Here is a 17,646-nt window from a genome sequence, read left to right on the forward strand (position 1 = left end):
CCTCACTGAAGAGAGTCCAGACTTCCTTGAAGAAATGGCTGATTCCAGGGCAAAGACAGAGAAAGTAACGGTGAGTGAGGAATATATTATTGTTCCAGGAAGCAAGGAAATATTCACAGAGGGATGGGGTATGGCAGGAGGGCTCCCACCGGTCACGTCTGAGACAGTTTGAGCATCAAAAACTAACAACTGTAATTGTGGAGAATACTGAATAAATTAAAAATCCATGATTACATAGCATTAATCAAAAAAGAGAGAGAGAAATTTATTTGCCACTAGGAGAGTAAGAATTTGCCACCATTGACCGCTTACTGTAAAAGCTGGTAAGCAAAATAATTAAGCACAAATCCGACCTTTTAGAGAAACTGTCATTCATCTGCAGCTGATGAGGAGAGCCTCTATACAAAAGAACACCAACTCATCAATACAGAAGGAATCATCACAATTCTTTTTTTTTAAGATTTTATTTATTTATTTGAGAGAGAGAATGAGATAGAGAGCATGAGAGGGGGGAGGGTCAGAGAGAGAGGCAGACTCCCCGCTGAGCAGGGAGCCCGACGTGGGACTCGATCCAGGGACTCCAGGATCATGACCTGAGCCGAAGGCAGTCGCTTAACCAACTGAGCCACCCAGGTGCCCGGAATCATCACAATTCTATGATCCTCGATGAAATAATGATTCAAGCAGGATCATCAATGATTGCTAAAACCGTAGGATGAAGTTTCTTTGGAATAGGATATTTCCATGGTGCCAAAACAATCGCTCCCAAATTACTAGCTACCTGCAAAGGGGGAGAGAGATACCTTTACTATGGAGATATCTGATGGTTCCCTCCTTAACCAAGTGATCACACTTGGCATCACCAACAGCAGGCAACCTGACATCACATGCCTCCTGGTACCATGCAGGTCCTCAGGATCGCCTGTGACGCTGGCCAATAAGTTCTCGTTTTCTTGTGATAAAATACACAAAACACATTTACCACTTTAACTATTTTAAAGTGAGAAACACAGTGGCATTTGGTCCGTTCACAGTGTTGTACAACAATTGCTTCTCCCCATCCCAGAACTTTTCATCACCCCAAACAGAAGCTCCGTGTCCCTCAGCCCCGGGGACCACTTTGCTTTCTGTCTCTATGAATTTTTATATTCTTGAAATTGCATATAAAGGGAGTCCTATAATATGCAGACATTCATGTCTGGCTTCCTTCACTTTGTATAACGTTTCCTAAGTTGATCTATGTTTTGCGGGTGTCAGAACTTCCTTTTCCTGGCTGAATAATACTCCATTGTATGCATGTACCAATTTTGTTTATCTCTTCCTCTGGGCGGACATTGAGGTTGTTTCCACCGTTGGCTGTGTGAACTGCGATGCGACGAACATTCTCGTACAAGTTTTGTGTGGACATATGTTCTCACTCAGCTTGAGTCTTATGGTAACGACATCTAACTTGTTGGGGAGTCCCCAGGCTGAGTTCCACAGCGTCTGCCCCTTCACACTCCCAGGGTGTGAGGGTCAGTTTCTCCACTGCCTCACCAATCCTTATCTTGCTTTTTTATATTATCTATCACCGTGGGTGTGAAGTGGTACGTAACTGTAGGTTTTGATTTTTATTTCTCTAACGAGTAATGAGGCTGAGCATCTTCTCATGTGCTTTTTGTGTATCTTTTTTAGAGAAAAGTCTATTCAGGTCCTTTGTCCATTTTTAAATTGGGTTGTGTTTTTGCTGTTGAGTTGTAACCATTATTTCTATATTCTGGATACAAGTTCCTTATCACATATATAGTTTGCAAATATTTCCTCCCATTCTGTGGGTTGCCTTTTTATTGCCAATAATTTTTAACCTGACTTCAAGCCTTTAGATCTGACTTCTGGTGTACAGAAAATACATGGATAAAGGAACCATCTAAGAAAAAACAACAACAACAACACTTCAAGCAAACCAACAGACCAATCCAAAATATAGAATGTTCTACAAGACACCTTGCCTGGGCTGTTCAAAGTTCACTGATACGGAGAAAAGGTGGATGTGAGGTGGAAAGCTTCTGGAATAAGAGAATAAAGGGACAACTGAATGTTATGTGTGAACCTGGGTCAGATCTCCATTTGACCCAGGTTGAACAAATTTGGGGGATGAGTGAGGAAATTTGATGCAAAATAATGTTAGTTCACTTAGATCGGCAATAAACTTGTGGTTATTTATGCCAGGACATCTCCTTATTCTAGGAGACGCATGCTGAAGTATATGGAGACAGAGCTCCAGGATGCCCACCACACACTTCCATGTTGTTCAGGAGAAAAATAAAGCACACCCTGGTATATCCCTATATATACTGACAAAGCAAATACGGCAAATGTTCACAACTGTGGGACCCAGGAGGTGGCAGTACACAGGACCATCGTTCTTTACTGGGATACACTGGGATGGAAAGGGATATACTGTACTAACTGTAAGATCCATCCTGAGTGCCACTCCTGTCACCCTCACTCTGCCCCAGCCTCACTGTCCCCCCCACCCCGCCTTGTTTCTCTTGAACGACGGAGGCACAGCCCTCCCGGGGGCCTTTGGACTTGCCTACTCCCTCTACTTGCTACACACATTCTTGCCCGAAGCATCTCATGGTTTATTCTCCCAACTACTCAATACTTGCTGAAATTTGCCATCCCAGCGATATCTTCTCTGGCCGCCTTGTCTAAAACTGCAACCCCCCTCAACACTGCCTACCCTGTTCCCCTCTTTCTTTCCAATGTCACTGCCATCCAGCCAGAGACCCCTGGGAACACTCCTGTCCTCAAAGTTGGTTTCGTCAACATGGCCTCCTCCATGGCCATCCACCACGGGAAATGGTGGGCCTCTGAGCTAGAGGGTTGGGCCTGGTGTTTAGTGATTTGGGCTGGAGGAAGCAGGGCTTTGCCCTGGATTGGATGCTGCCAAGAAGTGGGAGTAGCCCTATGCTCTCGTATCTTAATACTTCCCGTCTAGAAGGGTGGGAAGGGCCCGGGAGGCTGGAGCTGCAGTTGGCCAAGCAGCAGTGCCCCTTATCAGCCAGGATGGGGATGCTGGGCCTGCCTGTGGTTTCTCTGTGTTCACATGGGGCTTTCGTCTGGAGCATCACAGTCATGGGAGAACACGGGGCTTTGTGGCAACAGCCCAGGTGTCAGGGGCTTTTACTCTTCCTCACTGCTGGGCTTACCTACTGTACTCACCGTATTGTACAGTTTCCTCCCCAGAACATCAGCTCCGGCCAGCAGGTGTTTGTGTGTGTCCTTTGCTGTGCCCGCAGCTGTTAGAGCAGGCCTGGCTCAGGACAGGTGGTCAAATGTAATCCAGGAAGAGCGCATGGGGCTTCTGGGGGCTTTCAGGGTCCTGCCGGAGGTTGTGCTTGCTATTTGCCTGACGTTAGGGCCTGGGGGTTCTCAGTGCCGCAAAGAGACTCTGTCCTGAGGGGAGGTGCCCAAGGTGGGAGCCCCTTCTCCAGGGAGGACTCTGACCCAGAAGGACTCCTGCCCAGGAGCATGCGTGTGGGGTATGAGGTGTGGTCCCATGTGCCTGGTTGTCGGGGAGGTGCCTGCCAGGAGTGGGACCTTTGGCGTCAGCATAGGAGAGGCCCAAGTCTGAGTCTCTTGAGGCCCTGGCCCTGCCTCCAATGGGCTTTATGACTGTGCCCAGCCTCTCCTCCACTCTGGGCCTCAGTTTCCCCCAGGCCCCAGATGACCCCAGGGATCCTTCCCATCCCAAAAAACCAGTGCCTGTTTGTTCCGGTGGATCTGAAGACTTGCGTGTGTGGTCAGCCCCATGAAGGGAGGAAACATCCTCCTTGTCCACTGTCGGGCAGCTAATGACCAAGCATTCATGGTGCTCCCAGCCCTGGGCTCTGTCTGGGCGGCAGGGCAGGAAGGACCACCAGCTCAGAGAGAAGACAACCACAGGGTTGAGGACCACTAATTCACTCAACAAGTACTTTTGGGGGAGCTTGCTCCGGGAAGTCCTGTCTGGGATTCTTGGAATAGACCAGGAAACAAAACTAAAACAAAAATTCTCTGCTTTTCGGAGCTCACATTCTACTGGAAAATAAACAAAAACAGTTATTTTCTGAGGGGGAAAAAAAAGTAGAACAGGTGGGAGATTGCACAGACAGGGGTAGGGAGTTGCAATTTTAAATGGGGTGATCACTCTGGGCCTATGAACACGGTGACACTTAAGTGAGTGACAATATTGGGGAAGAGAGATCCAGGGGACTGAGGAGGACAGGGGGTGGGAGCAGAGCTGGGAGGGCAGGGAGCAGGAGGGGGGCAGCAGGCTTTCCCTCACTGAGGATCAGAAACCACAGCCATTTTCAGGGATGAGAGAGGAAGGTCCAGGAGGCCTGTGGTCTCTGGCCTGAACCACCAGGACCAGGGGAAAGGTGAGCAGGGAAGAACAGGCTTTGAGGGGAAGATCAGGGCTTCATTGGAGATGCACAGGTGAGGTGATGACTTGCTCCCTGGATAGAGTCTGAGCTCAGGAAGGGTGTCTACATGGATGTCAGCAGGAGTCTCAGGTCACAGATGGAGGTTAAGGTCATGAGGTGGATGAAGGGCAGACAGAGATGGGGATAGGATGGAGACTGAGAAACTACCTCAGCACAAGTTTGGGGGGTCAGGACACAAGCCTACCCCGGAGAAGAAAGAAAGGGTGGAAAATTTGGGGGGCAAAGGGTACTCTTAGCTATGCTAACCAATTGGGCAAAGTCTGGGAGGTATGCCTGGAATGGGCTTGAGGTACAGACCAAGGCCCCAGCCTGCAGGAGGAAGGGATACTGTGGACTGCCCTAGGGACTGGGGGAAAGGGTCCCTGTCTTCTGCCCTCAGGCCCTCCCTGGCTTCTCCCCAGCCCTTCTCACCAAGGCACCCTTGGGCCAAAGGTTGGTCTCATCTGCAGCCCCTGCCTCTGCCTAACCTCCGGGGATTCAAGGTTGGAAGGAGGGAGCTCAGGGCTGGCACCCTGAGACCAATTTCTACTCCAGAGTGATTAACTGTTGCTTCGATCTCTACATGCTCCTCCCCCCCCCACCCCTCCACAGGCCTGGCACACTGGGAGTCCCTCCAATCCTCTCCCCACCCTCCATTTTGGCTGGAGACCCTCTCCTGGGAGGAATTTCCAAGGTAAGTGTTGGCAGCCTCCTCTGGGTCCTCTCCCTAGCCTGGGGCCTGAATATTGTCCTCATCTTCTGTGAAGACATGGACGTGGAAGTAATTTCTGCTAAACTTCAGACTTGCTCAAGTGATGGTGACGGCACCCAGCCAGCAAGGGCACCCACAGTGAGCCTCCAATGGCTACTTTTGGTTTCAGACTTAGCTTCCCAGATGGCTGGTTCAAGTTGACTCACAGGGCCACACGTGCTGGACCGCAGTACATGAAGACGCATTTTCAAGGTAATGCAGCTGAAGGAAGAAAACAACACTAAAACGTTAGTATGACTGGTGAGATATAAGTGATTTCTATTCACCTCCATAGTCTGTAGGCTCCCTCAAGAGGTCTAAAGAACCATGCATTGGGGGCGCCTGGGTGGCTCAGTCATTAAGCGTCTGTCTGCCTTCGGCTCAGGTCATGATCCCATAGTCCTGGGATTGAGCCCCGCATGGGGCTCCCTGCTCAGCGGGAAGCCTGCTTCTCCCTCTCCCACTCCCCCTGCTTGTGTTCCCTCTCTCACTGTCTCTCTCTGTCAAATAAATAAAAAAAACTTAAAAAAAAAAAAAGAACCATGCATTGTTTTTATGAACAGAAAGGGTGGCTTTTAGGAAGCCTTTAAGGACACAGTGCTAACTGGTCCCCTCTAGAGCTGGGGGTGAGGACCCTGGCAGCCCCGGACTTTGGAATGGGGAGAATAACTCACCCCATGTGAGCTCTCTCGGGCATAGTTTCAGTGATTACACACACACACACACACACACACACTTTTTATTAATCTCTATGCCCAACGTGGGGCCTCAACTCACGACCCCAAGATCAAGAGTTCCATGCTCAGGGCACGTGGGTGGCTCAGTCAGTTAAGCATCAGACTCTTGGTTTCTGCTCAGGTCGTGGTCTCAGGGTCGTGAGATGAAGCCCTGTGTCGGGCTCCACACTCAGTGTGGAGTCTGCTTCAGATTCTCTCTCCCTCTCTCTCCGCCTCTCCCCCGACTCCCTCTCTCGATCTCTCTCTCAAATAATAAATCAATAAATCTTTTTTTAATTCCTATATTTCTTCTTTTTAAAAAGATTTATTTATTTATTTGACAGAAAAAGAGCACAAGCAGGGGGAGCTGCAGAGGGAGGGAGAAACAGGCTCCCCACTGAGCAGACCTCCATCCCAGGACCCTGGGATCATGACCCAAGCCGAAGGCAGACACTTAACTGACTGAGCCACTCAGGCGCCCCTAAAAAAATTCTTGTATTTTAAAAAGGTGTGCTTGAGGAAATGATTATGTTAAATTTTTAAAAATCAACCTATAATTTAACTCAAAATACACGCCTAAAAATGTACCCTTTGCAATAACACATACTAACTAAAGGAATATGTTAAGCACATTAGAAGGGTTGCCTTATAGGGGAGAAGGGAAAGGGAATGAGCTAGGAGGGTAAAGAGATAGAAATAAACCATACAAGCTGTGCTGGGAAGGCGGCAGGCGGAGACTCATGTAATCCCAGGCTCTGAGTCAAGAGTTGAGCCTCCTCCCAGCCTGGGTGCCCAGCTTGGAGAGTGTCCCCAGTCAAGCTGCTGGGGGAGAAGAACCTCATCCAGGTGGGGAAGGGGCTACATAGCAGAGGCAGAGTGTCTGAAGCCAAGACTGTCACTTGCACCCTGTGACAGCTGGCTTGAGTGTCCCTCTGTGGACCTCAGTTCACTCATCTGTAACGTGGTTCATGAGGCAGCATGGCAGAAGCGTAAATACAGGAAGGAGGGGGAGTGCTTCTGTGAGATCCTGACGCGTTCTAGGTCACCCTTCCAGCACAAGGACAGGGAGGTCAGGGACAATGACTGTGGAGGCCAGTCATGCAGCTGGGCCGACACGTGGACTCTCCACCCAGGCCTGGGCCCCTATCTCCCTGCAACTTGGACTCTAGCTGTGGCCCAGCAGGGGGAGGCCGGAGAACCCCTCACCCCACCAGTGCCACCAGCCCCTGACCACCCACCCTCACTGGGTCTGATAAGAGACCCCACCCCCACAGCCCTCTCCCCTCTCCAGACCAATGGCCACAGCCCAGCCCCCACCCTGGCTCCGTGTATATAAAGGGATCCTGGGGGTCGAGCACCACAGAGACCTGTCCTAAGCACGCCCAGCTCAGCTACCACCATGTCTCTGACCAAGGCAGAGAGGACCATCATCCTGTCCATGTGGGACAAGATCTCCACTCAGGAGGATGCCATTGGCACTGAGGTCCTGGAGAGGTGAGTGCCAGATGGGCTGGGATGGAGCCAGGTAGGTGACGGTGTGGGGCCAGGGAGGACAGGGGCCAGCGAGGAGAGACCAGTGAGGAGGGAAGAGGAACTGCATGGACTTCTGGCTGACCCTATGCTCACTGAGGCCTGAGCAGGGACAGGCCCAGGATCTTCCCAGAGGAGCATGGATGTGTTTCTTCCAAGGCCTCAAGTGCCTAAGGAGGCAGTCAAGAGACTACAAGCACTAACATCAGGGTCTCTAATCCTGCCAGAAGGTGATCCCAGGTAGTTTCCCTGAAGAGATCTTCCTTGCCATAGGGCTGGAGAGGGCATTATTTCTGGCAGACCGTTCATCAGGAAGCCTGGTCAGGGGCTGGGAAGGGGGTTTCTGTGGCCAGACAAGAGGTGAAAAGGGGCTGGAGCCCTACAGTGGGTTTGCAGGGTCAACTGGGAGCAAGGAGACCTTGGAAGAGGGCTGAGGTGGGGAGCAGGGGCAAGGTTGGGTGCTGGGAGGGTGTGGAGGCAGAGGGCCTCCAGACCACGGGACCAAGCTTGGGCCAGCGGCAGCAGTCTGAGAGCAAAGTGGGTGTCAAGAATGCGATGCAGCTGCTGAGTTGGCAGGCCCCGTGGCGAGGTCGCATTTGGGTCTTCAGGCTCAGGAAAGGAAGCAGGGATCTTGGGGAGGTGGACGGGAGGCCGCCCTCCTCTGGCACTCACACGATGCCTGCACGCAGGCTCTTCACCAGCTACCCGCAGACCAAGACCTACTTCCCGCACTTCGACCTGCGCCCCGGCTCCGTGCACCTGCGCGTGCACGGTGCCAAGGTGGTGGCCGCCCTGGGCGATGCGGTCAAGAGCATCGACAACGTCGCGGGCGCCCTGGCCAAGCTGAGCGAGCTGCACGCCTACATTCTGCGCGTGGACCCCGTCAACTTCAAGGTGGGCGCGGGGCCTGGGGTCCTGGCAGGGACGGGGAGCGCGGGAAGGGGCGGGGTCTCGGCCGAAGGTGCTCCGCCCCACCCCCAGAGCACGCGCTCCCGCCCCCGGGCCGCTCACTGAGCCGCGCTCCCGCCCCTCAGCTCCTGTCCCACTGTCTGCTGGTCACCGTGGCCTCGCACTTCCCCGCCGACTTCACGGCCGACGCCCACACCGCCTGGGACAAGTTCCTGTCCATCGTGTCCTGCGTCCTGACCGAGAAGTACCGCTGAGCGCAGCCGCCCTACGGAGGGCGGACTGCGGCCCCTTCCCTGCCCCTGAACCTTCCGTAATTCCTCCCCGGATTCTCCAATAAATGGATGAGGACGGAGTGGCCCCTGTGTTCAGTATTGGCGGGAAAGGGGGGGAGTGAAAGAAAGCGAGAGCCGCAGGAATGCGGCCGACCCCCGTGTCACCAGCGGCTTGAAGGCCACCCCAAGGGTGCTGTGGGGCGATCCGTGCGCCTGCGGACCCCAGAGTCGGGAAGGGGCAGAGCAGGTCAAAGAGGCGTTTGTTCCTCTCCTACTTCCCAAATCGCCCAAAGATTGTTGCTTTACTCAGCGTGTTGGGTGCGCGTCGGCGCTCGGGAGGCTTTTCCTCAAAGCCTGCTGTCATAGCTCCCGCGCTGCGGGGACCCATGATACGATCCCCCGTCCCGCGGGGAAAAGGGGGTTCCTTGCCCAGCGCTCTTTCTCCCAATCCCTCCACTGGCTCCCTCCTGGAGAGGTTCTAACTTTGCCCGCGCGGGAGTAAGTCCAGATCCAGCTAAAGTCTGCAGCAAAAGCACGCACGCACAGCCGCGTGAGTCACCGCCGGCAAGCTGGAGCCCCGCCAGGCGGTGGCCTCCGCGGCGATCGGGACCTGGGCTGGAGACACTTCCCGGTGCTAGCCGAGGGTCCCCGCGTTCCCGCCGCCGTCCTGCCGATAAGGGCAGGCGGGGTGCCTGGGGTGTGAGGAGGCTATAAGGAGGCCGGCGCGGCGGGAGGGGCCCCCAGAGCACGCCCCGCCAGCGCCATGCTCAGCGCCCAAGAGCGCATCCAGGTGGCGCAGGTCTGGGACCTGATCGCTGGCCACGAGGCGTCCTTTGGGGCGGAGCTGCTGCTCAGGTGGGTTGAGGCGGGGTTTCCAGGCTCGCAGGGAGGCGGTCACAGGGGGTTGGGGCCGGAGTCCGAGGAGCGGCCGAGGCGGGAGATTTCCGGGTGTCTGGGCAGTGCAGGCGCTGGGAGGACCCCAGGCGGCCGCCCTCCTCACTCACCGACCTGCTCCGTCAGGCTCTTCACCGTCTACCCCAGCACCAAGAGCTACTTCAAGCACCTGGGCTTCTGCCCTGACGAGACTCAGCTGCTGACCCACGGACAACGCATGCTCGAGGCAGTGGGCGTGGCCGTGCAGCACATGGACAACCTGCGCGCGGCGCTGAGCCCGCTCGCCGACCTGCACGCGCAAGTGCTACGCGTGGACCCCTCCAACTTCCCTGTGAGCCCGCCCGGGCCTCCGTAGGGTTCGCGCGCGCGCAGCCGGGGTTGGGGCTGGACAGGGAATTGGCAAAGGCAGTCCCCCTTTCATCCGCCCCTTCTCCCACAGCTGCTGATCCAGTGTTTCCAGGTGGTGCTGGCCTCCCACCTGCAGGGCGAGTTCACCGTAGAGATGCAGGCGGCATGGGATAAGTTCTTGACCGGCGTGGCGGTGGTGCTGACCGAGAAGTACCGCTGAGTCCCCTGCCCCGCCGGCTTAGATCTCTGTATGTCAATAAACAGGCCTCAAACGGCCGGACCCTGCGCGTGTGTGGTCTTTGGGGAGCTGGTGGGCTGAGGTTATTGCGCCTTGGCAGAGAACCTCCGGGTCCCGTGTGGAGCCTCCCGGAATCTTAGGGCGCGATCCCAGACCTCTGCGCACAAAGGAACAGGGGCCCAGGACTCTCAAATGGGGACAGTTCCTGGGTTGACGTTCCCGGGTCTGGGCAGGGTGTGGATCCCCAAAGACTTGAACAAAACAATTGCCCTCCTGTGATGGGGAAATGGGGGGGGCAGGTGGGTGCTAAGATGAGGAAGGTTCTCAGGGTGCAGTTTATTTCCAACACACCCACGGTGACACACCGTTCACAAAGCACGTTTGCATTCATTCAATCATTCATTCATTCTCCCTCCATCCCTTTCGCTGGGGGCTACCAGCTGGAATCCTCACCTCTGGCAGACAAATGCAGGCACCTAGGACCAAGGGTCAAGTTCCTGGCCAGAGGTCAGAGTTAGGGGCCAGGACCCCTCTGACCTTCTTTGCTTCCTCCCCTCCCCCTGGCACTCAGTCGGCAGTGAACTTTGCCCTAGCCAAGTTAGCCCCTTCCTCTGAATCTCCTGGGGTGGGGGACTGGGGTCCCGATGGCCACGATCAGGCAGACAGAGCAGGTTTCTAACCCCGTTCACACAACAGCTCTGTGATACTGGACATGTCCAGGAGCAATCTGACCCTAATGCATCCAATGTAAACACAAACAAACAAAAAGCTGACCCCTCGCTGGGTCTTTGAAGTAATTTATAAGATCATAAAGCAGGGTCAGTACCTGGCAGGCCCAGGGCCACCCAACCTCCACTCCAGCCCCAGCCAAACCTTTCAGTCTCTGTGGGTCCCCCAACCAAGGCGTTCCTCTCCTTCACCCCCAGACCCAGTCCCCAGGGTCAATCTCTCCCCCCTCCCTGACATTGGGGCAGGAATCTTAGCGCTCTACTGAGAACCTTCTCTGACAACAGAACGAGGCCAGGGAGAGGGACTCGGGGAGCTCTAGATTCTGAATGAGGAAGGTTCCCGCTAACAATCTCCGTGGGTGCAGGGAGCACTGAGCCCGACCTGACCAGATGCGCCCAAGTCCGAAGGATGCCAGAGGGTAAGCCCTGATGGTGCCTCCGCCGAACTACCCACCCCACTCTGCAGTCGGTGCCTGCACCTGTTACCCTGCGGTGGTGGGGAGTGCCTGCTCACCATTAGGGGAAGGAGGGCTTGGAGCACCTGATCCCACATTATCTCCTTCACCCTCATTATTTACATGGACAATCTACAGCTCTTGGTCCTGGGTAAAGTTTGGTGCGAAAACAGCTTGTTTCACTTCAGAAAATATTGTACTCTCCTCCCCAACCAGCAAATACCCCAGGTTCGGAGCCAAAAGCAGGTGCAAAGCGGGTGGGTCAGGAACCTGTGTGGCCTCCCTGGAACCACAGGAGTGGAAATGGAGGGTACCATAGAGAACTGGATCTTGGTCTGCGCTGGACGGGGAGAGGGTGGCCTTGGGACCCTCACCAGCACTCACTGGGGACACCTCCTGGCACCAGGCCAGCCAATGAGCGCGGCCCGGGCGGGCGTGCCCCTCGCGCCCCAGGCATAAATGCTCCGCACACTCCCCGCCCGGCGCATTTCTGGTCCCCACACAGACTCAGAAAGAACCCACCATGGTGCTGTCTCCTGCCGACAAGACCAACGTCAAGAACGCCTGGGATAAGATTGGCGGCCATGCTGGCGAGTATGGCGGAGAGGCTCTGGAGAGGTGAGGACCCAACCCTCCCCTGTTGGGATCAGGGCTCGGGGACCCCTCACGACCCTTGTCCTCCACCGCCCCACCTAACCCTGGCTCGCCCAACCCTTCCTCCCGCAGGACCTTCATGGCCTTCCCCACCACCAAGACCTACTTCCCCCACTTCGACCTGAGCCCCGGCTCCGCCCAGGTCAAGGCCCACGGCAAGAAGGTGGCCGACGCGCTGACCACCGCTGTGGCCCACATAGATGACCTGCCAGGTGCCCTGTCGTCTCTGAGCGACCTGCACGCGTACAAGCTGCGTGTGGACCCCATCAACTTCAAGGTGAGCACGCGGGCCGGCCCGGAGAGATCTGGGGCAGGAGGGCGCAGCGGGGCCTGCTAGCAGGGCAGACGGCCCCCGGGCTCCGGAAGGTGGAGCGCGGGCGGCCGCTGACGTCCCTTCTCTCCGCAGCTCCTGAGCCACTGCCTGCTGGTGACCCTGGCCAGCCACCACCCCGCGGAATTCACCCCTGCGGTCCACGCCTCCCTGGACAAGTTCTTCAGCACCGTGAGCACCGTGTTGACCTCCAAATACCGTTAAGCTGAAGCCGCGGCGGTCCCCCTGCCCCCGACCCGAGGCTCTCTCGCGCTCGGCGCATCTCAACTTCCCGATCTTTGAATAAAGTCTGAGTGGGCTGCAGCCTCTGTACGCCTCCGTTCTCTTTGTCTGCGAACGTGCCGCGGCGCCGGGAGGGGGCGGGGGGGTCTCCTCGCTTCGCACCAGGGACCTGTCCGCAGGGGCCAGGAGGACCGCAGAACTAAGGCGGAAACTCATGCTTCAGGACCAGGTGGTGCCAGAATTCCAAGGGTTCCTCTCTGGAGTGAGAGATAGGGGAGTCCTAAATTTGCCAACCTCTTTTTGTTTTAAGCTTTAATTAATTAATTAATTAGAGAGAGAGAGAGAGAGAGAAAGAGGGGAGGAAGAGGGAGAGAGACAAGCAGACTGCGTGCTGAGCTCTGAGCCCTCGTGGGGCTCGATCTATTGACCCTGAGATCAGGACCTGAGCGACAACCAAGAGTCTGACGGCCAAGGGACTGAGTCCCCAAGGGCCCCCCCCCACCCTCTTTTGAAGTCTCTCTGACTGATGATGCTGGTTAAACGGTCTAGATTAAAACAAAACAGAGCAAAAATAAAAACCACAAAAATACACCATTCCTCTGCAACTGTGGGTGCTGGACAATTTGTATGAGATTCCCACCTCCTTCCTATCCAAGGGAAGGTGGGTTGGAAAGGGGGTCACAGTTCCCTGCACCCTTCCTGGGTCACAGGAACACTCTGAGGTTGGAGGTGGGGATAGAGTCAGGGAAGAAGAGTGGGGCATGAGCTGGGTGAAGCAGTCAGGATGCACTTGGGGAAGCGCTTTAGCAGAGTACGTTGCTCCCTTGTTCCTGTGAGGCACATCAACAGCTCACTGTGTGTGCAGCCCTGTGTCCCCCAGCTCACTGCTCCCCCTACTCAATAGCCCGAGGCTCCTGGGGTCTCCCAGAAGTTCTGCCTTTGCCCCTGGCAAAGTGCTGAAGCCCTGGACTCCACTTCGCACACCCCATCCGGCTCTGCAACCACCCTAATTAGGTCCGTGTCGGTGCCTGCAGCCCAGCCTGGTGTCCAGGGCAACATGCAGCCCTGGGCAAGCTTGCGGCTGGCCGGTGGCAGAGCCCCCTGCTCCCCACTTTCTTTTTGGACATGGACCTTTCTGAACAGCTGAGAATTTGCTTCCTCGCCTCCACCTTGCACCCGTCCTCTGCCCTTGAGCCCAATTCATTTTTATTTAAATGTAGAAAACACTCAAGAAATAAACTAAAACATGCCCGTGCTTTCTCTCCACCCCCCACCCCCGCCCCACACTTGGTGTTATTCAAAGTAGGGAAAGAGAGCCCCTCTGCCCCGCCCCCCACCCCTGCAGCAATAGGACAAGTGAATGGTTTGGGGCTGAGCCTCCTGGCTTCTACCCTGTGCTGAGGGGACACAGCTACATCTACAACTACACTCTTTTGTTTTGTTTTGTTTTTGGTCAAAAATATCACACCCTAGGTATTTTTCTGCAACCTGCTCTTCTCAATGAGCTGTCTCCACTACATCTCTTCCAGCAGTTTATTCAGCTCTTTCTCATTTCACAGATTTATTGGTCATTAAACACACATACACACACACACACAGACAGACACACATTTATGTATTTATTTTAGAGAGAGAGTGTGCGTGCGAGCAGAGGGAGGGGTAGAGGGAGGAGAGAGAACCTCAAGCAGACTCCACACTCAGCATGGAGCGCAACACGGGGCTCGATCTCACAACCCTGAGATCATCATCTGAGCCTAAAGCAAGAGTCAGATGCCTAACTGACTGCACCACCCAGGCCCCCATTATTGGTCATTTCTATATTTCTGTTAATTTCCTGTTAATAACCTTTGTCAATTGTTCCTGTAAGTCATTTGTTTTTTCATATATATGTGTGGGTGTGTATATATATATAGAGAGAGAAGCTCTTCCCATATTAGGAATGTAAGCCCTTGGCTAAGATATGTTCCCCAAGTCTTGCCTCAAAAGGACTCAGTGTCAGGAGGATTAGAACAAGATGCAGAAGGGGGATTGTCCCCCCCTGTGTCTTATCCTTTTTGGGAGGCCAGAATTGGGCCTTTGGCTGTGACAGAATCAGGAAAAGGGTAGAGGGTAGGAAGGGAAAGTGGAATGAGCTGGGAGGAGGGTCCCGTGTGAACAAAATGAGAAGAACAGACACAAGGAGGCAGCGCAGAAGGGAGAAGTGCTGAGGCTTGTCTGGAGCCTCTTTCTTCTCTGTCCCAGTCAGTTTGACCATTACTTCCTCCTGGACACACAGGGCAGGTCTTGAGGGAGGGTCCTAGGAGAGGAATGGGGACAGAGGGTGGTGTCCACCATGATCTTCAGACTAACCCTGATTCTCCGTGAATGCCTCATCCACTCTCTCCATGCTTCCTTGGGTCTTTTAACAAGCTCTTCCACTCTATGTGTGCTTGTGTGATGATTTGGTGACGGTCCCTGACCAGGTTGGAAGCTCAGGCCTTGTGCATCCACTTAGCCACTATTTGCCTAGTGAGTCTCCTCAGGAACAATTTGCAGCACTGGGTGTGTCATTGTGACTCAGGAAGGGGGGTGGATGGGAGGATGGGGGGGTGGAGGGACAGTCGCTCAAACAAGGTCCAAAATAGGAGAGGGCCGCCTCTGTGAGTCCCAGATCTGGGACTGCAGCGACCACCACCCTGGAAGAAGGATCTTGAGCCTGGAACCCTCCCACCCCAGCCCTGTAATTCTGCCCCTTGGTATTTGTTCCTTCTCAGTTCTGACTGTGACTGCACTCAGTGATTATTTGTGTAAAGAAAGGGGGTTAGAAGAACCAAGTCTGAGGAGAGCAGGAGGGATTCCCTGCGAGAATTCTTGACTACATCCGAGAGAGGACCCCGTTGGGTGCACATCTCTCTCCACCCTGGACTAGGCGAGGCCTTTCTTTCCACCATCAACCGCACGTTCCTTCACTGACTCCGCTCAAATTAATACCCGTGTCGTGAGTGCCAAGCCTAGATCAGGTTAGGTGGCACAAACTGACTACTCCCTTCCGATCCTCAGGAGAGGGCAGCCCAGGGCTAGGGGCGCTCAGGGACCCTGAAGGGTGTTACTGAGCTCAAGTGTTGGAAGAGCGGGCATCGACCCCCCTCAACCAGCCCCCACCAGCTGGGGGGCCGGGATATCACTTCCAGGGGCGGTGGAGGCAGGGGCGTGAAGAAGCGGGTGGGAGGGAGACACCCAGACCCTCCCCAAGCCTGCAGCAAAGCCCCCACCGCGCCAGGCAGGCTCTGGCCGCTCGCGGTCACCCCCTGCCGGCCGACCCCGCCGTGAAGCCGGGCCCCTCGCCAGCCAATGAGCGCGGCCCGGGCGGGCGTGCCCCTCGCGCCCCAGGCATAAATGCTCCGCACACTCCCCGCCCGGCGCATTTCTGGTCCTCACACAGACTCAGAAAGAACCCACCATGGTGCTGTCTCCTGCCGACAAGACCAACGTCAAGAACGCCTGGGATAAGATTGGCGGCCATGCTGGCGAGTATGGCGGAGAGGCTCTGGAGAGGTGAGGACCCAACCCTCCCCTGTTGGGATCAGGGCTCGGGGACCCCTCACGACCCTTGTCCTCCACCGCCCCACCTAACCCTGGCTCGCCCAACCCTTCCTCCCGCAGGACCTTCATGGCCTTCCCCACCACCAAGACCTACTTCCCCCACTTCGACCTGAGCCCCGGCTCCGCCCAGGTCAAGGCCCACGGCAAGAAGGTGGCCGACGCGCTGACCACCGCTGTGGCCCACATAGATGACCTGCCAGGTGCCCTGTCGTCTCTGAGCGACCTGCACGCGTACAAGCTGCGTGTGGACCCCATCAACTTCAAGGTGAGCACGCGGGCCGGCCCGGAGAGATCTGGGGCAGGAGGGCGCAGCGGGGCCTGCTAGCAGGGCAGACGGCCCCCGGGCTCCGGAAGGTGGAGCGCGGGCGGCCGCTGACGTCCCTTCTCTCCGCAGCTCCTGAGCCACTGCCTGCTGGTGACCCTGGCCAGCCACCACCCCGCGGAATTCACCCCTGCGGTCCACGCCTCCCTGGACAAGTTCTTCAGCACCGTGAGCACCGTGTTGACCTCCAAATACCGTTAAGCTGAAGCCGCGGCGGTCCCCCTGCCCCCGACCCGAGGCTCTCTCGCGCTCGGCGCATCTCAACTTCCCGATCTTTGAATAAAGTCTGAGTGGGCTGCAGCCTCTGTACGCCTCCGTTCTCTTTGTCTGCGAACGTGCCGCGGCGCCCGGAGGGGGCGGGGGGGGGGGGGTCTCCTCGCTTCCACCAGGGACCTGTCCGCAGCGTCCAGGAGAGGGAAGGCAAGAAAAGGGCAGAGGAGGGGAGTGGGGTGGGTTCTGCTGCCACTGCTTGGGATTCCCCATCTGCACCTGGAGTGGTCCCTTGCGTGCATTCCATGTCCCGCGTTTCATTTCAGAACTTTGCAGATTCCGCTCCCATTTGCTGAAATGATGAACCGGGTTTCCATCTTTACATTTTATGACACACACTTGGTCTGAGAGTTGATGGTCTCCAGCCTGGACTTCTGAGGTCTCCCACTGCTCTCCCTGAAGTTGGGTGGTGGGGAAGACCAGAGGTCAGGCTCCTGGAGTCTCACGGAATGGCCCCTACCCATCAAGTGCTTCCCAAGTACACACACAGTCTAGATGGAATCGGCATGAGCAGTGCAATTGCAGAAGCCAGGTGATTTCCTGGTGGTGCCTCTTTCTCCTGGTGTCACTTCCAGGACACTCCCTCTGAAGATACTGACATCCTGGGGCTTTGTGGATCTGGAGGCCTGGTTTTGGGGGCCAGCTCAGCAGTTACTGCATAGCCCAGAGGCCCACCAACTCCCCCCCACACATACACACACTGCAAGGGAGAAGAGCCAGGTCCTGGGAGTCAGCACTTCCACGTGCTTCCTCCCCTCAGAGCAAGCCCCTAGCGCCTTAGGCGTCTGGTCCCGGCAGCCATCCAGGCCCGAGCCCTGTTCAACTAACAGCAATGTCTTTTCTTCTCTGGGTCCAAGAGTCATCCTTGGAAAATGAGATGGCAGGTCTCTGCCTGAGTTTGTGATACTTTTAGCACAGCTGGGGGCACAGTACGAGCTCTCAGTAAGAGGCAGTCTTCCTTCTTTTATTATTA

General features: G+C 55.6%; 4 protein-coding genes across 8 annotated transcripts in view; 3 read left to right on the forward strand and 1 right to left on the reverse strand.

The window, feature by feature from the left end:
* Nucleotides 1-439: 439 nt before the first annotated feature.
* Nucleotides 440-17,646, reverse strand: part of LUC7L (LUC7 like) — a 69,601-nt gene continuing 52,394 nt past the window's right edge. For 2 of the 4 annotated variants that reach the window (XR_010411763.1, XR_010411762.1), the window contains exon 13: nt 5,110-5,424. The gene's annotated coding sequence lies outside the window, so the exon portion shown is untranslated. Of the gene's footprint in view, nt 782-3,207; nt 4,066-5,109; nt 5,425-16,297; nt 17,070-17,646 lie in introns of those variants that run through there. The other 2 variants (XR_010411766.1, XR_010411765.1) reach the window with 2 other exon arrangements.
* Nucleotides 8,193-11,604, forward strand: HBM (hemoglobin subunit mu). Of its 2 annotated transcripts, XM_045871734.2 has the most exons (3): nt 8,193-9,484; nt 9,650-9,854; nt 9,963-11,604. In XM_045871734.2, the coding sequence occupies exons 1-3, from the start codon at nt 9,393-9,395 to the stop codon at nt 10,089-10,091; spliced, it is 426 nt and encodes a 141-aa protein (XP_045727690.1). In that variant the 5' UTR covers nt 8,193-9,392; the 3' UTR covers nt 10,092-11,604. The 2 variants fall into 2 exon arrangements, with proteins under 2 accessions (XP_045727690.1, XP_064448261.1); XM_064592191.1 differs by having other exon boundaries at nt 8,193-9,854.
* LOC123842843 (hemoglobin subunit alpha) lies at nt 11,761-12,580 on the forward strand. The gene is made up of 3 exons (XM_064592192.1): nt 11,761-11,910; nt 12,019-12,223; nt 12,353-12,580. Exons 1-3 carry the CDS (start codon nt 11,816-11,818, stop codon nt 12,479-12,481), a joined length of 429 nt encoding a protein of 142 aa, XP_064448262.1. The 5' UTR covers nt 11,761-11,815; the 3' UTR covers nt 12,482-12,580.
* On the forward strand, nt 15,883-16,703 carry LOC135364516 (hemoglobin subunit alpha). Its single transcript, XM_064592216.1, has 3 exons — nt 15,883-16,033; nt 16,142-16,346; nt 16,476-16,703. The coding sequence occupies exons 1-3, from the start codon at nt 15,939-15,941 to the stop codon at nt 16,602-16,604; spliced, it is 429 nt and encodes a 142-aa protein (XP_064448286.1). The 5' UTR covers nt 15,883-15,938; the 3' UTR covers nt 16,605-16,703.

This window comes from Mirounga angustirostris, unplaced genomic scaffold (genome assembly GCF_029215605.1).
Source record: "Mirounga angustirostris isolate CCGP_5_RB_7025 unplaced genomic scaffold, mMirAng1.0.hap1 SCAF_5, whole genome shotgun sequence".
Classification (NCBI taxonomy): Eukaryota; Metazoa; Chordata; class Mammalia; order Carnivora; family Phocidae; genus Mirounga; species Mirounga angustirostris.

What these genes read in the sequence shown, in the direction of transcription:
- LOC123842843 (XM_064592192.1), top strand. Translation starts at nt 11,816, where the DNA reads ATGGTGCTGTCTCCTGCCGACAAGACCAACGTCAAGAACGCCTGGGAT. An exon ending in GGCGGAGAGGCTCTGGAGAG is followed by an intron (nt 11,911 to 12,018) that starts GTGAGGACCCAA and finishes TTCCTCCCGCAG; the next exon opens with GACCTTCATGGCCTTCCCCA. An exon ending in TGGACCCCATCAACTTCAAG is followed by an intron (nt 12,224 to 12,352) that starts GTGAGCACGCGG and finishes TTCTCTCCGCAG; the next exon opens with CTCCTGAGCCACTGCCTGCT.
- LOC135364516 (XM_064592216.1), top strand. Translation starts at nt 15,939, where the DNA reads ATGGTGCTGTCTCCTGCCGACAAGACCAACGTCAAGAACGCCTGGGAT. An exon ending in GGCGGAGAGGCTCTGGAGAG is followed by an intron (nt 16,034 to 16,141) that starts GTGAGGACCCAA and finishes TTCCTCCCGCAG; the next exon opens with GACCTTCATGGCCTTCCCCA. An exon ending in TGGACCCCATCAACTTCAAG is followed by an intron (nt 16,347 to 16,475) that starts GTGAGCACGCGG and finishes TTCTCTCCGCAG; the next exon opens with CTCCTGAGCCACTGCCTGCT.
- HBM (XM_064592191.1), top strand. Translation starts at nt 9,393, where the DNA reads ATGCTCAGCGCCCAAGAGCGCATCCAGGTGGCGCAGGTCTGGGACCTG. An exon ending in TGGACCCCTCCAACTTCCCT is followed by an intron (nt 9,855 to 9,962) that starts GTGAGCCCGCCC and finishes CTTCTCCCACAG; the next exon opens with CTGCTGATCCAGTGTTTCCA.